At 37.4% G+C, this 15783-nt stretch overlaps 1 protein-coding gene across 2 annotated transcripts in view; it reads right to left on the reverse strand.

Moving 5' to 3' along the window:
- The window catches only part of TRPC4 (transient receptor potential cation channel subfamily C member 4), a 92570-nt gene extending 89479 nt beyond the window's left edge, over positions 1–3091 (reverse strand). For both annotated transcript variants that reach the window (XM_026081357.1, XM_026081356.1), the window contains exon 1: positions 2714–3091. In XM_026081357.1, the coding sequence (XP_025937142.1) occupies positions 2714–3091 (378 nt within the window). The remainder of the gene's footprint in view (positions 1–2713) is intronic.
- Between the last annotated feature and the right edge of the window lie 12692 nt (positions 3092–15783).

Below are 15783 nucleotides of genomic sequence, written 5' to 3' on the forward strand. Positions count from 1 at the left end.
CAAGGGCAAAAAACCAAAAAGGGTGAAATCTTGACCTCACTGAAATCAGTGGCAAAATTCCCACTAACTTCAAGGGGCCAGGATTTTACCACACATGACCAACTTTACACACAGAAGATGGAAAACCAAACAGACAAAGCTATCGTGTTATTAAAAGCACAGAGTCTGAACATGAATCATCTAAATAATATGGCAAATATTTACAAATAACAAAAGTAATGTAAGAAAATCAAGCTGTAGTTTGAAATGGAGAGCTTCAGATGGAACTTCAGTCCAAATACTAAAAATATAAACTTTAAGCATCCATATTTTATATCTTTAGACTATTGTAATGAATTTTCAGCCAGCATGCTACTTTTGATTATGCTAAATATATACAGTTGTATCTGCTTCACTGCAGCAAAATGTTTACTGCAAAAATGTAATTCACATGTACATTCTCTTCAGAATGACCTGTTCCTAAAAATGAACAAAACCCATAGAAGACTAATAGGTATTTGTGTCCCCAGTGCAAACAATGGCACGTGAGTGCAAATAGCAGTTTGTTTAAAGGTCACTTTGCAAGCACTGGCTTGCATGCAACTATTTGCTTTTGCAATGGCCAGGCCTAGCCCAAATGGAGATGTCTCTCTGGTCAAATGATCTATGATTATTCTGTATGCTTTACACTAATGTGCAGAGCCTCAGCAAGTACAGCTCTGAAATGAGAACATTACTTAGCTTTAGTAATTACCAATTTAGTAATTAGCAATTTAGTAATTAGTAGCTGTGGCACCTATCAAAAAATAGTCCTGAAAGTCTAACGAGCAGCCTGAAATTTAGGCACCTTATGCAAAGTAAATCACTCAGCTCCCTCTATAGCTCATCGAGAAAGCAGTTTATGATCTCCTCTTAAGAGATCTTAAGAGAAGTAACTAAGAAAGGCAGCATGAATTGCTCTCAGGGGATCTCCATTTTTCTCCACTGACTGTAAGGGGAGCCTAGACAACCAGATCAGAGTAAACACATAACTTCGTATGGCTACCATTAAATAAGATTAACTCTACTCTATGATAACAACTTCTATTATAGAAGATGGAGAATGGAGACAGATGGTTTACGTGACTTGGCACAGGGCCTCTCACTGAACCTTCTGGATCCTAGTGCACTGCATGCTGAAATGTCCTTCCTCCCATACGTTGTATTCCTGTCTGTACTATAGGTTGAGAAATAATGAAATGAGCAAAAATAAAGTGAATCTAGTTTTATTCCTCTTCCTGTGGCATGAGTCTGTTGTCCTATAAAGGAGCTCTGCTTTTAGCCTCTAGAAAAGAAAGCAGGCATGTATATTTGTACAAGACACAATATTTCTTTCTTTCCATAGCAAAAAAGCATAGTACTCATTTTATCACCAAAAATTATACTCTTAGGCTATCATCTGCAATTCTATCCATAGCAAGTACACAATACTGTAATTAAAGTATATTTTATGCATTATGTATGAAAGGGCTCTAATCATTTCAACATACTATTCATTGAAATACATTAATACAGTACCTATAATACATGAAATGAGATAGATGAAAATAGAATACAACCTTATAACTATTTATAGGTCTTCTCATCCTGGAGGATTCCTAAGAATATCGGAATTTATGGGCTGTGTTATCCCATCTCACTAGTTTCTCAAAATGAGAGGGATGTGCAAGAGGCTAGCTACCTCCTAGAGACATCTCAGAGCAGTCCAAGGGGAAGCAGAGTAGGTATCACATTTATTATGAATGAGACGGTTTGTATATAGTGATTTTTCCTTTCAGAGAAGACAAGACAGGGAAAGGAGTTTTTATCTGTACACGATCAGATGAAAGACTATTGCAGACAGGGCTGAAGTTCAGAGCAATTGGGTCATGTCTCACAGTGTCTCTTGCAGAGTAGAGAAATGCCAACCTCCACAGGGAAATAAGACATTCCCTGGCGAGACCGTCATACTGCCTGGAAGTTAACACTTCTCAACTGTTCACTTCTTTTCCCTCCTTTTTAGCTGAGATGTGATAAGTGACTGCATGAATGCTATTTGCCTAATTCAGTGCAAAGTAAAATGGGTTTATCTAAATTTGTGGKTTTGGGCTGTAAAATGAATAAGGAGATCTTATGTGCCAGTCTCAGCTCAGCCTATGCTTAGAAGGTGGCAATCAGTGGATCATTATTTTTTTAAACCATCAGAAATCTCATAAGCAAAAACCTAACTGTATTGTCAACTTCCAGATTTTCCTGAGTGAGTTTATTATGAATGCAAAGCTCTGACCTTCTTACTGCACAGTCTTCCAAAAAGGGGTTTTGTGGGTAATCAGTTAAGTGTGAGCCTGATTCTGGCCTTACAGAGAAGACAGTTAACATTTCACTCCACTGTACATGGAGGACCTCATCATTCAGGCTGAGCAGCAGGAAGATGCAGATCAGTTTTATCCTTAAGTGTTGGAAGATAGCTCTCATGTGACTTAACCATATTAAACCAATAATCCTTGTGGACCTATGCAGATTTGACTGAATGGCAGAGATGTTTAAACACAAATGACTATGATACATACAGCATCAAAAACATTGATTTTCTGATTTTAAATGCCTGTGTTTGAGGATGAGGATTAGTTTTGTTTTTCTTATGCTTACTTCCTTTGCACAGTTTTTCTCTTTTCAATAGAGAAGACTACAAACCTAAAGGAAATCCTGCACATACCTGTTTCTCCCCACTGGGCTTCTTGTGGTTTAACAGCAGCTCCACGGCACCAACTACCTCCTTTCTTATGGCATGCAACAGGGCATCTCCCACATATACATTAAAGCTTAGGAGCAGCTCAATGAGCTCAAGGTTCTCATTTTCAATAGCAATCAGGAGTGCAGTTCTTCCCAGGGGATCAATGCAGTTAATATTGATCTTAAAATAAATTTCTGCTTCTTCCAGAGCTTTCTTCACACTGGCATAATCTCCTTTCTCCACGGCATTCAGATATGCTTTCTCTGAATGGGACAGTTCTGATTCTGCTCGTACAATACGAAGAGGGATGCGATCTCTGTAGGGAGCATTGACACTTCTTTTGTAGTAGAACTGGGCCATATTTTATGCCATTCTAATACTTTGTCTCTGCAATATGAAAAGAAATATTGAGTCAATAATGTATTTTTGGGGTACAGTACACCAAAGGAATATCTGCAACCTATAAGCATTTAAAACTCATTCTAAAAGTGTTGTTGAAACATATACAAATGGTATATACCTAAAGAACTTGTGAGATCACCAGCAAAAAAAGGAAAAGAAAACATAAAACCATGTTGTTGCAAATTACCAAAACAAAGCATATCTGTCAGCAGACCTCTCACGTGCATGTATTTCTCAAACCTGTGGCAAGCATGAGGTTATATGATGTAACTTGCACCAAACAGGTAGCTCCACTACACTTAGTTTCTTCATTAAGTTCTGTTACCTCACATTTGCCACAGTTCAAGAGCATGCTTGTACACAGTTACTGCTGCTCAGTAGACAACAGGACACTTTTAAAGGACACTTTTAAAGCTTGATTGAGGTAGTGGTTATGTTACTTAGCGATTGGTTCGGTTGCCCACTAAAGGTGCCTAGTGCTCTCTGAGATGCACTAGGTAACCCTTCTGGACTCCATCAGGGCAGGGGACTTTCACAAGAGCTGTGCACACCTGGTCTCTCTGTGTGAATATCTCTGATATCCTAGACACTAGATGACATTAAATGCTTGTGTGTGAACAGTTGAATCTTCTTATTCGTTTCCTTAGCTTGGGCAGAAAGAACATGATAGAGCTGGAATAGTTATTAGACTTAGTCTCCACAGCTCTTCTGAAGTACCCTTTCACCAAAAATTAGTTTCTCCCAACTTATCTGAGATAGTCCCAGCTTTTGATTCAGTCTCATATGCTATTAGAAAAGCATTCATACAAAATGCTTTTCCAGCCAGCACTTACTGACACATAAGTGTCAGTACAGTGTCTGTATTCTACAATTCTACAGTGTCTGTAGAATTCAGAGACTAAAAAGAAAAACAAAATCCATATAAGCTTAAAGTACTTGAAAATCCTGAGGACTGGTAGATAATGACCATGGTTTTGATTCTGAACTATATAATTTTAAACTAGAATGAATTACTGACACAATGCAACTATAAAAAAACCCTCTGAAATCTTACAGATGATAAAGCATTTCATGCCTCTGTTTTTATTCTGTGTATTTTGTGCAAGGACTTTGCAAAAATAATTCTTTAATTCCTTCTAACAGGATGATTTTCTCCTGGCTATTTCTGCTACCTGAAAAAAAAAGCAAAATGCGACTTAAAAGGCCAGGTTACTCAAGAAATAAATTCTCCTGCAGTTCAATTAGAGGTAGTACAGCTTAATCAAAGAACTGTAGTTTCTTGTCATTTTTTCAGCTGACAATGCAAGTTTGGGTAACGCTGCCTTTTCCTCCATCGCCTCTAGACAAAAAAGAAAAAAAAATTCTCTGTTGAAACCCTAATTTGGAAAATACGATATTTATTTTTGTTATTGTGAGGTTCTGACTGATCAAAAATTTCATCTGATACTGTGAGAAACCTAGAAGTCTGTTCCACTCTCCTTATGCAGTGCAGTGAGAGGTAAGTGCCAAGGCTATTACTGAATTATTTTCTTTGTTTTCCAGAGCAGATCAACAGGGCTTGAGGCACACAAGTGACAGAAGAGGAGAAGCATTAGAAAGAATACCCCTCTGAGCTTATATACAACAACTGAGAAATTGCAGTCCTTTGCAAACAAAATGTTTCCCAGTTCCCCCTCCAAGGTGGTATAGGTCTGCATTCTGAGCCACTAGAGCTTGCCCAATAGGTGGATTATGTTCTGTTATCCTCACTCTAAATGAAATAAAGTACATATCTATTGTACCATTATGTGTCCCTGAAACAAAGATCACATTCTCATTTTCAATGCACTATATTTTACCAGTTTACATTTTACTCTCTTGCTTTTTGAAATTACAAGTTCAGTTAAAGAAGAAAAAGAAGGACGTGGATAATCAGAAGGTGTTCATTTCCAGATTGACAATCCTAAACGTGTGTTTATATGTAGGTATCTAGATGAAAGGTAGGTTGCTACAATCCCATTGCAATCATCAAGATTCAGGGATCCATTCCATTCCTCACCTACAGACGTCTGGTGCCCTCTGAGATGCTGAAGGGCATCCTGCCTGGCCTCCAGCTGTCACTTCAGAATGACTTAGGTCTCTCATAGGGTCTATTTCATATCTGCCAGTTCCACAGGGATATGTTTTGGATAACCCCATGGCATATCCAGTGTTTGTAAGAGGATAATTGGATGCTGTTCTGGTCAATTAAGTCAATGCAGCCCAGGTATCTATTCATACTACCCTAAACCAGACACCTACATTTGGTCAGCTGAATAGCTCCCTAAATTCTGACTGTATTAACAAACAAACATTGTTCAGTTTCCTATTATCTACAAAGAGTTCCTCAAGACCCCTGGAGGAAACCGAGTGGCTGCAACTGGGAGATTATTGCTAAAAGCTCTTCTCCCTTGAAAACACAGTAAAGAATGAATGGATAGATGCCTCCCAATTTTTTGGGAGTTAAAGTAGTATTTAATTTGCATCAGTGAAATTAGCCATAATGAAGATTCTTATGGTAGAAGAAGAGCACAGTGATTTACAGATGGGATCTACTATGATTATATTTAGGTGATTTTTTTTGTTTTTCTTTTTATGATAAGTCAGAAGAAGAGCTCTGTTATTGCTTCATAGCAAGCCCTAAGGAGAACGCTTGCTGGAATCTCTTGTGTTTACTTCTTCATGGTTCTTGAGTGGGGAAAATTAGATCTAAGCTTAGTTTGTCTTTCTCACATGAGATACATTAGACAGACACGTTCATCCTTCTAAATAGCTGTCCTCTCTTAGTCCTTCTCTCTTGCCCCTCCCACTTCCTGAAAATAATCACCCTTAAATAAGATTTAATCTTAACTAAAAATATGTTTATATGCAATTAGAATGCAGAGACTGATTACTGATACAATATAATCCTGGATGATGATACATACATGAAAAATAATAGTTCACGGGGTGTTTACAGAAGTATGTAAACACTTATTTTGATTTTATCTATGGGTAGATAGTGTTGCATGACAGCAGATACCATGCTATCACATGTAAACATGTGTTTGACAGATTTATAACAGCATTACATGAGAGCTTCACTAAGAACTAGAAGTAGCAAGCAGAGGTAAGGAATGTCTCTATTTGCTTTGAGTTCCTCTGCAGGACCAAGAGTTTGAAGAAACAAGTAGTCTGGCACACTAGATCAGTAGGAGGGAGATGAAAGAAAATTGACAACGTAAGGTGCTAAGCAAAAGTGGAACTATAGTTTCCACAGAATCCATATATCTAATGCAAATAAAAATATTTTGGAGAAGGGATAAAAGCAAAATAACTTGCCTTGAAAATAGGAATATAATCACCCATAAGAAACTCATTACAACCAGAAGCCAATAAATGCCCAGTGAGACAGACTGTACGTGAGCCATCTGAATATTCAGATTCACAGGACTCAACTTTAAATCCTAGAGGAATTTTTGCGGTCCTGTGTCCCTTGTCAGAACTTGACGAGGGGAATAAGGGACTGGGAAACAAGTTTATGACAAAAAAAGAAATACTGATCTTCAGTGGTTTTGTTGCCTGCCATCCCCCTAATCCTGAGTAGGCAGAGTTAAGACATGTGCCACATCTAACAAGATTTATTCAGCATTTAGAGGAACCTAGTCTGAGGTGAGGAAGAGCACTATAGGTTCCTTTGATCAATCTGGAGAAATATCACGGTATCCTGTTTCTATGAAATCTAGATTTTTTTGAACGGAAAAAAAAAGCTGTCAGAATTGACTTTGTGAGAAATTTGGTGATTCCTCCTACCAAACTGATAGCATTTAAAATTAATACTACTTCAAAAATTAATAGTATTTTGATTAGTATTTACTCTCTTACTAATCAACATATGTGTTCACATGTTATTTATTGTATCTCTCAGAAATGGTTGCTCCAAAAGTATTTATTTATTTCAAAAGTATTTATTTCAAAAAATTGACCAATACTTTCTTTTTTTTTTTTTTGACCTTCATATAATACAGAACAGAAAAAGCTCGAGTAAAATACTCAGAAATACAAACCTTATTTGATAAAGGAAGCCTAACATTATTGAGCTATTGCCATTCAAGAGTCCACTGTCCTACCACAAAGCTTTTCCACAATGGCAAGGTACATAGGGTTCCTTCAAGATGCAAATTATCTACTAATCCAGAGAAAGGAGTTACTTATAACACTTACAATAAAGGGTTAAAAATTAATAACATCATGTTGTGCAATGATGATACTTGGTTTCTCACATACTTCATACAAAGAGATTATAGAAGATATTACACCTTTGGAATACCTGAATAACTAGGACCATTTCTGCCTATTTGTAAAACATGCACAGAATATTTTGAAATTTGTGGTGACTAACTGTATACTCAGCTGCTACATGTTTTAAGATTAGAATTTACGCAAGAAAAAAAGTCTTACTGCATGGAAAAAGAAAAGGTATTCCTTTTAAAATAATCTGTTCCAGATTATTATGTTGTAGCTGAAAATATACATGTTTGAAAGTGCATGTTTCTCCAAATACAGTTACAAACCAATAAAGCACTGAGTCTAATTTTCCCACAACAAGAAAAAAACATATCAAAAAGGGTCAACATATCAAAGAGGGTCAGATAGTTTATGCTAGCTTTATGACTTTAGTGGTACTGCAAATACTATTATTCATTACCAAACTAGCTGTAAAAAATGATTGAACAAATATTATTAAAAATATTGATTAATGTTACATTAATTATTTAACAAATTACTCAGTGACTTTCATCCTATTATTTTGACCGCGTTGTGTACTGTATACCTTAAGATCCATTAAAGGATATGTTTTAAAAATACAGTATTATATGTACAAAATATTGCAGCTCACCATTAGTAAAAGGTTTAGCTATAACCCAGGTAATTATAAAACATGAAATAGAATGGATCTATTGAGTTGTAGAGTCAGGCCATTGCCAGTGACAGCAGGCCAGGCAGAATACTTTAGGGCATCTCCAACGGCACGAGATGCTTCTGAATGGGGCAACAGAGGCAACCTCCTATGGAAGATTCATCTCAATTTTAGGTGCACAATTCAGTTATTTAAAGACTGACATCTGTTGTCATATTTTTGTATTGTATAGGAGATATCGTTCCACCTTCCACTGTTTCTCCAAAGGACACCGGGTTCCCAGAGGTCCTGTGTCACATCTGCCAGGCCTGTGCTGATGTCCTGGGCATCTCAAATAGCCCTAAACACCTAGGGTCTGCTTAGGCAACTGATTCCTGCCCTCAGTGTTTACAGCTGAGGGTAAGGCACCTCTCGAATGTGATTTTTTCTGGCTTGTTTTAGACAGCTACACTAGGATGAGAAAAGTCATACCCTTCTATTAACACGGTTAAAACTAATTTAACTTTAAATTCCCTTTCAAATGCTTCCTCAGCTTGATTTATGACTACTCTCATGTTATTACACTTTGTGACCTCTAAAATCTACCTTGCTGTGTGGATCAATCCTTTCTGCCTTGGTCACAGGTTCCCAGTTATTCTTTATTTCCTTTTTGAGCTGATGATTAAGCCAATTAGATTTAGAATGCTTTTCTACACATAATTTTCAAATCTTTTTTTGGAAGCAAAAACTGCAACTATATTTTGAGTTTGTAACTTAAAAAAAAGTCCAGGGCTCCTTTGGATTAACCTCTATTCCAAATGAAATTTGTTTGAATGTTTTAGATGAAGGGAAGCAAACTAATGTCAGTGGGCAAACTGAGTTTCAGAAAGCTTAGAGTTTTGTATACACTGGTGATTATAAATAGTGAGGAGGTTCACCAATACAGCCACTTTTTCAGCATTTAAGTATTATTTCCAGCAGAAAGTTTTTGATTTATCAGAAAATTTTCAAAGACCCGGAATAAGCAGTAGCTTAGGACTTAGAATAGTCCCTTGAAAAGAAAGATAATCTTATTTAAATCTTGTATGACAAGGGCCTGGTGACTACTGAGCTTTTCCAGTGTCTCTCATTCTTTCAGAAACCCAGCATTAAAGGAAAAAAAATGACTATGATATTGGAAGAAAAGGTATGACCAAGTTAGTCAGCTGTCATTGGCTTACAGCAGTTGTTCCTACCAAAGCATACAAATACACTATTTATATAGTGCTTCTTGCCTTCTGGAGCTGTCAGGGAAATACCACCAGCATCTGAGAAGAATAAATAAATAAATAAATAAATAAAAGATAATATTTTGACTGTGAACTCAGTCTTATGAGAATAGATTTCTTTCACAACAGAAATAGTTTCATTCACACCAGCTGCAGACCACTATTTAAAATGATATAGGACTGTATTTTTTGTACATTGTTATTCAAGGGGTGTAGCAACATTTTGCCTTGTTTGTAAAGCTTTAACTTTTTCACTCTGTTTATCATTGCTTGTGGCTTAATACTCTTAAGAAAAGCTGATGTTATTCATTCTACTGATGATAAAATAAATCACTGGAAATTACTTTCCGCTGCTATATCATGTACATATATACACATATATTATAACCAGAGCTAGTCAGAAGTTTCCTGATCAAAGCTAAAGCTCCAAAAAATGCAGTCAGCATTCCTTGGGTTTTACTCAACTTCTCCTTTTGCCTTATATGCTGTCTCTAAGTACATGATTGTATCCTCCATATTTTTCCAGGGGAACCTTGACCTGCATTCCCACGCACGCTGTTGCCCACCCTGAAACAACACCGTACCAGGGCGCGTCTGGAGGGAGCAGGGAATCAGACAGTGACCGACGGGCAGCACCATCACCTCTTTGACAAACCACTTCTGCTGAAGCCTGCAGTGACTGTGCTTACATGTTGTAACTCTCTTAAAGAAATGGAAAGACAGGCAGGGACAGCACTTCTCCTTCAGCAGACGATCAGCAATATTGCAATAAGGCATCTGGATGGACACAGATGTGCTCCATAGTATCCATATGTGTGGCTTCTGAAAACCTCACTGATGCTACTCTTTGAAAGATACTCTATTTCCAGTACTGCTCACTAAATTAGACTTATTATAACATTGTTATACTATAACTTCTTCTGTGATGTCAGCAAAGGTATGCCTCCGATTTTGTTCACAAGTTTGCTTTTCAGACTATTTGTTAGAAAAAGGTAAATCTTTGTAAAAAGTATCTATGGAGGTGCCCTGCTCAGGAAACCAGCACATTTGTGACAAGTGAATAACACTATGATTTCTCTGTGATGTTCTCCAATTATTTTATACGTACTTTTTAGGGCAAAGGAAAGTTTCTGACATTTGTTATATTCATGCAAGCATGAAATTTTCTTTCTAAAATAGATCTGTGACAGACCAGCTTTAATCTGCCACAGGATCCTATCTGATACACAGTAAAAATGATGTTCAAAGGGAATTTTTGAAAGCAAGACTTCTCTTATAAATCCTAGTTCAAGGGAAGCGTGGAGTTCCACCACTTCCAGACACCATGACATATTGTTAGATTTGAACAAGAACAGAAGAAATGCAGATAACCTTTGATTTCTGAACCCAGCATTATACTGGTCTAGACTAGTAAAGTAAACATGCCTGCAGCTTCCGTAGCACTGAGGTGAACTGCACAGGCCCTGTCCTTACCGGTAAGACTCTCTCAGTTCCAGAATAGGATAGCTGAAAGAAAAATGTGTACTGGGAATGATTTGTGGTTCCTCCTAACTCCTAAACTGTGCCCAGAAAATGCTAATTGGCCTGAGCCAAAACCATTCCAGGGACTATTCTAACAATTTCAGGCATAGGTAATTAAGTTCCACTGCCCATGGGTGTTTTATATTCTTATTTTACTGTTTTTATAGCTGACAATACAATTTATGAAGTCCTCTCCTGAAATTCATTTTTCATTGTTAGCACTGTGATCAGGTTCAGACTTGAAAGCTAACAATAGAAAAAGTAGCAATTCAGACTTTAACATGGAGCTGTGCATGCAGGAAATAAACCAGATATAGGTTAATACGGTGTATGTTCCTTATGAGGCTGTTAATTAATTTGGAATACAGTTTAGAGCTCTTGTTTGTGCTCTGACTTAAAATAACTTGTGATCTAAGTTGAGGTAAAGGAAAGAACATGACATAGGATGCAGGTGTCAGTGGRTGATGGGAGGTAGGCTGTCATGCTGTCTGTGTATATGTATTCTGGCTTCACAATCAGCAAGGCAGGGCATCAGCTAGACTCAACAACTTCCAGAGCCTGAGACACAATGGATATATGACAGATGAAATTCTACCAGCTTCTTACATTAACAGCTTAAAAGATCGAGTCCCAGGAGAATGTAATGCTGACATTGAATGCGATAAACTTTTAACACAGTGACATGGATTACTTGCTTAGATGGTTTTGTGTCAATTTGAAGACAGAATGCAATTTTATAGCAATATTTTGCTTCTAAAACATAGTGCTTTCTATAGAGTGTAAGCATTTTCTGGAAATTCACATAGACTACACCAAATGAGAGAAAACTTTCATCTCCTAGGGTTGACATCACATCAGATCTTGGCTGGGAATGACAGGTTCTTCTTATAACAGTGACCTTTACGGCCAGGATTGTTATCAGCCTGAGGCTTGAGAAATGCCAAAAGATCAGTTTTACTAACTTATGGGCAAAATATTCCAGAGAGGGATTAGAAATGAGATGTAGAGATCAAGGAGTGGGATGATTTGAGGCCAGGCACTCAGCGTTGCAAAACTGCATAATTGTTAAAATCAGCAGAGGTATTCAAGAACTTGCTTCTTCAAATACAGTTAAAGTGAAGCCTAATCTCACTTAATTTAGAGTAAAATCAAATGGCTGCGTGAATGAAAAAAAATGAGCAACTCAAGCTCATGGAAGTATCATGAGATGATAATTGCTTTCTAGTACGTGTGAAATTAGCTCATCTTCTCAGTTTTATTCAAACTAGAAAGAGGCAGTCCTTGAAAAAAATAATGTGTGCGGTTACCTCTTGCTGATGCGTAGTAGTATGCTAACATCCTCAAGAAAGTGAGCAAATGAGGCTGAAGGCTGGAATATTTGCTCCTGCTCAGAAGGCAAAACTGAAGCATTGAAGCATAAGCGTAATGCTGGAGTGAAGGAGAGACAGACTGCTTTCCACTGACTGACCTGAACTTGTTCTTTGAAAACATGGAGCATGAATGATGTCAGCTCAGCCTACAGCAGCAAGCAGCCAGTTTGGGATGGGAAGGACAGAGAAGGCCATAACACAGATAATGATCTTAATGAGTGAATACACCATCCAGTTCAGCTGACCTCCCTGTCTCTTGGCTGGTGTTATTCTCCTGAGTAAATCTGAGGAGCTCTTCAAAATCACTTCCAAGAGAAAGTCTTTCAATGTCATCTGGCTACACAGAACGCCTTCTTGCAGCATTTCCAACAGTAGCGCTGTCCTTCTGCTCTGTGGATGTATTCCTGCAGCACTTGCACAGCATGGCAACATTTCCCAAATGAGGCTGAAGTGTGCTGTCCCCTGCTTAGGGAGAAGACGAGTGGAGCTCCTCCAAATGAGGAAAGCATGGGAGAAGAAACAAGTACATAATTTCCGCTGAAAAATCGAACTGTGGTTGGGCAGAAAGGGTACAAATGTAAAGATTCACTTGAGGAAGAAAGGGGAGGGGAAGCAGAGTAGCTTGGGAAACACAGGACAGGGCTCTTTCTGAAGTATTGCTTGTGGGAGTTATGCTACAAGTGGCAGTGACTTTTCTACACTTCAGGATGTGTTTATGGGCAGACCCACATGTCCTCCCATGCTTCACATGGTGACGCTCCAGGCAGCATGCAGTCTGGCCAAAAAAGGGAGGTTGTGGGCAGACTGCCCAAACACATTTAGTAAAGATATGCTAAGAAAAACACTCAAATGTGGGTCCATTTTCAGATGTACAAGCTAAGCCACCCCAAGGATAAGTTAAAACACTTTCTAGTGTTTACAGCTGATAGAGAGCCTTCTGTGAAGATATCTTTGTACAACCACATACGCTCATGTAAACTTTTTATTACTGGCTGCTGCAGTCAGAATAGAGTGTGTATCTTGAGGGTAGCCCTGAATGACACTGAATTAAAGAAAAGCAAAAGTTGGTAAGAAATAAAGACTAACTAGAGGGAAATGATCAGTTGTGTACTCATTGGCCTGTATCCACTCAGAGCCTTAAGGTTTCTACCCTCACACTACTTATTCAGAGAAACGTCAGTCAGTGCCTTTCAATACACTTTACTAAAAGGCTGTATTAAAAAATAAAATCAGGAAAACTTATCATCTAAGCTCAGCTACTAATAATAACATGCGAACTCTAGTATAAAGAATTATAATGATCAAATCAAAATCAAATTCAGATCAAAGCAAACCAATTAGACTCAATATCAGACAATGTTCCACCATCAGATTAGTTAGATAATACAAAAATAGTTATACAATTTCTAAAAGGATGGTTGCCTATTGGTTATAAATCCCAACAAAAGAATTTGATTGAAATCAATCAAATCTTTAATTTGGTTAGTTAACTAGCTTAATACCAAAACCAAATTACTATCTGGACCAAAGCCTGACAAAAATAATGATAAAGTTTGTTCTCTCAAAATTCTATTCATATGTGATGACTAACCCCTTCTTGCCCTTGTAGCAATAGACTTCAAAGAATAGAATAGAAAACCACAAGTTTGACAACTCCTATTTACCAGAAGTCATAAATGACAGCTTCATGTCACTCAGGACCTTCAAATGCATAGCACAGAACATGCCCTAATGAATACTTTGATGAGGTATTATATAAGGCTGCTTAAATACATGGGAACGTTTCTTTTCAGAAATTTGCCTGCACGGCCTTTGCACTTATATGCACAAATCACAGTTCAGGATTAGAAGACCCTGAAGAGTTTCCTGCTAAATGAAAACAGGAGTTAAAAATATAAATAGTAAAAAGAAGAGAATTCTCGTTACAAGGAGGTGGTGAAACCAGGAAACTCAGCTCTCCTGTAGTTTCACTGACTTAACACAGGCATGTCTATGCAGTGCTCTACAGATTCCTGACCTAGCAGTGAGTGAACTGGTACATATGATCCCACACCAAGGGTCCTGGAAGTGGCATAATTATGACAGTTAATTATGCCAGACCCAGCATTTCACTGATCCATTTGTATTGCTTCTTATTCCTCAGATAGTCTGAGCACCTTTCAAAAATTTTGTTTGTTCTTCCTTGGGTAGAAAGGTTGTAAGATGGTATGTCACCATATATATTACAGAAAGCTTTCTATAAAAATCCTTTAAAAACAGATAACCAGAAAATGTTAACAATAAATCTAGTTATTCAATATTCACTTAGCAGCATATTTCTGACATAAATGCAAATGTGTATTCAGTTTTGTCATTAGACAAGCRTCATAGTGCTTTTATTTTTAATAGACTAGAAATTGAATATACAGTCTTCTGGAACCCACAGTGTAAAATATGGAACTTATTTTTAAGATTAAAACTGATTGAAACATAAAATTAGAAGGATTATGTAACGTCCTTTATCCTAAATAATGGCTCCTCCCCCAAACACATAACTGTTCCAGTATGGTATTCATAGGGAAACTATATTTGACAGAGAATGGAAACAGGAAATACATCATTAATGTAGCAAACTTTCACTACAGAAAATACATCTTGTCTGGATTTCTAATAACAGAGGATTAATTTTGCTCTCACTTACGCCAGGTGTACACTCCTCTTATTTAAAAAGTAATCATTCAGATTTATCCTTGGAATTAGGGAGTAGGCTACTTCATTTTATATTAAAAAAAAAACAAAAACAGTAAGTCTGTAAAGACAATATATGTTTAGATACTATGTAGTAGCTGCAGCATTTTATATTTTAACTAGTAGCTTATGTTAATATGACATCAGGTTCAATACTTTGAAAAAAACACTACTGTTCTAAAATATCATGGTTCTAAACATTCAGTTAAGCACCTTTTAACATGATTTTTAAAAAATCAACATTCATCAGGTTCCATACAAGCTGATGAAGGTTTCTTGGAAGGTTATATTTTCTAAAATCAGAACCCATCTGAAAATGTTTACATGTAGATTTTGGAACATTAGAGGATCAACATCAAATAACTTGGCTTCAGTTCCAAGACAGTGCAAGACAGAAGACAAAGACCCATGCCAAGATGCATCTGAGTTGCCAGGAAAAGTTGTTAGAAAAGAGAAAAGCAAATCAACAGAAAATATTGTCCACCAAGTTCCTAAGAGTGGACATATCAGGTCCTGATAAAAGAAGACAGGTATCTAGAGTAGGTATATAAAGAGAACAGTAAGGGCCCAAATGAAACTGCAAAGAAAATGCTGAAAAATTAATGACAACTCCATTATAAATCCCATCTACACAGGGTGCATTAACAAAATAAGGAACAGATTATTCTCACCTGACAGTAGTATCTTTCCTGAAAATACAGCTAGCACATTTGGTCTCAGCAACATGCACTCCAGCCATCACTTCCCTACAACTGAACTGCCACCTGGTGTCCTCACCAGGGATCTCCATCAGTCACTGCTGGGCTGAGTTCCCACACAAGGCTCACATCATTATGAAAACAGCCACAGACAGCTACACAGAACACT

The sequence above is a fragment of the Apteryx rowi genome, unplaced genomic scaffold (assembly GCF_003343035.1).
Source record: "Apteryx rowi isolate R43461 unplaced genomic scaffold, aptRow1 scaffold_546, whole genome shotgun sequence".
Taxonomy (NCBI): domain Eukaryota; kingdom Metazoa; phylum Chordata; class Aves; order Apterygiformes; family Apterygidae; genus Apteryx; species Apteryx rowi.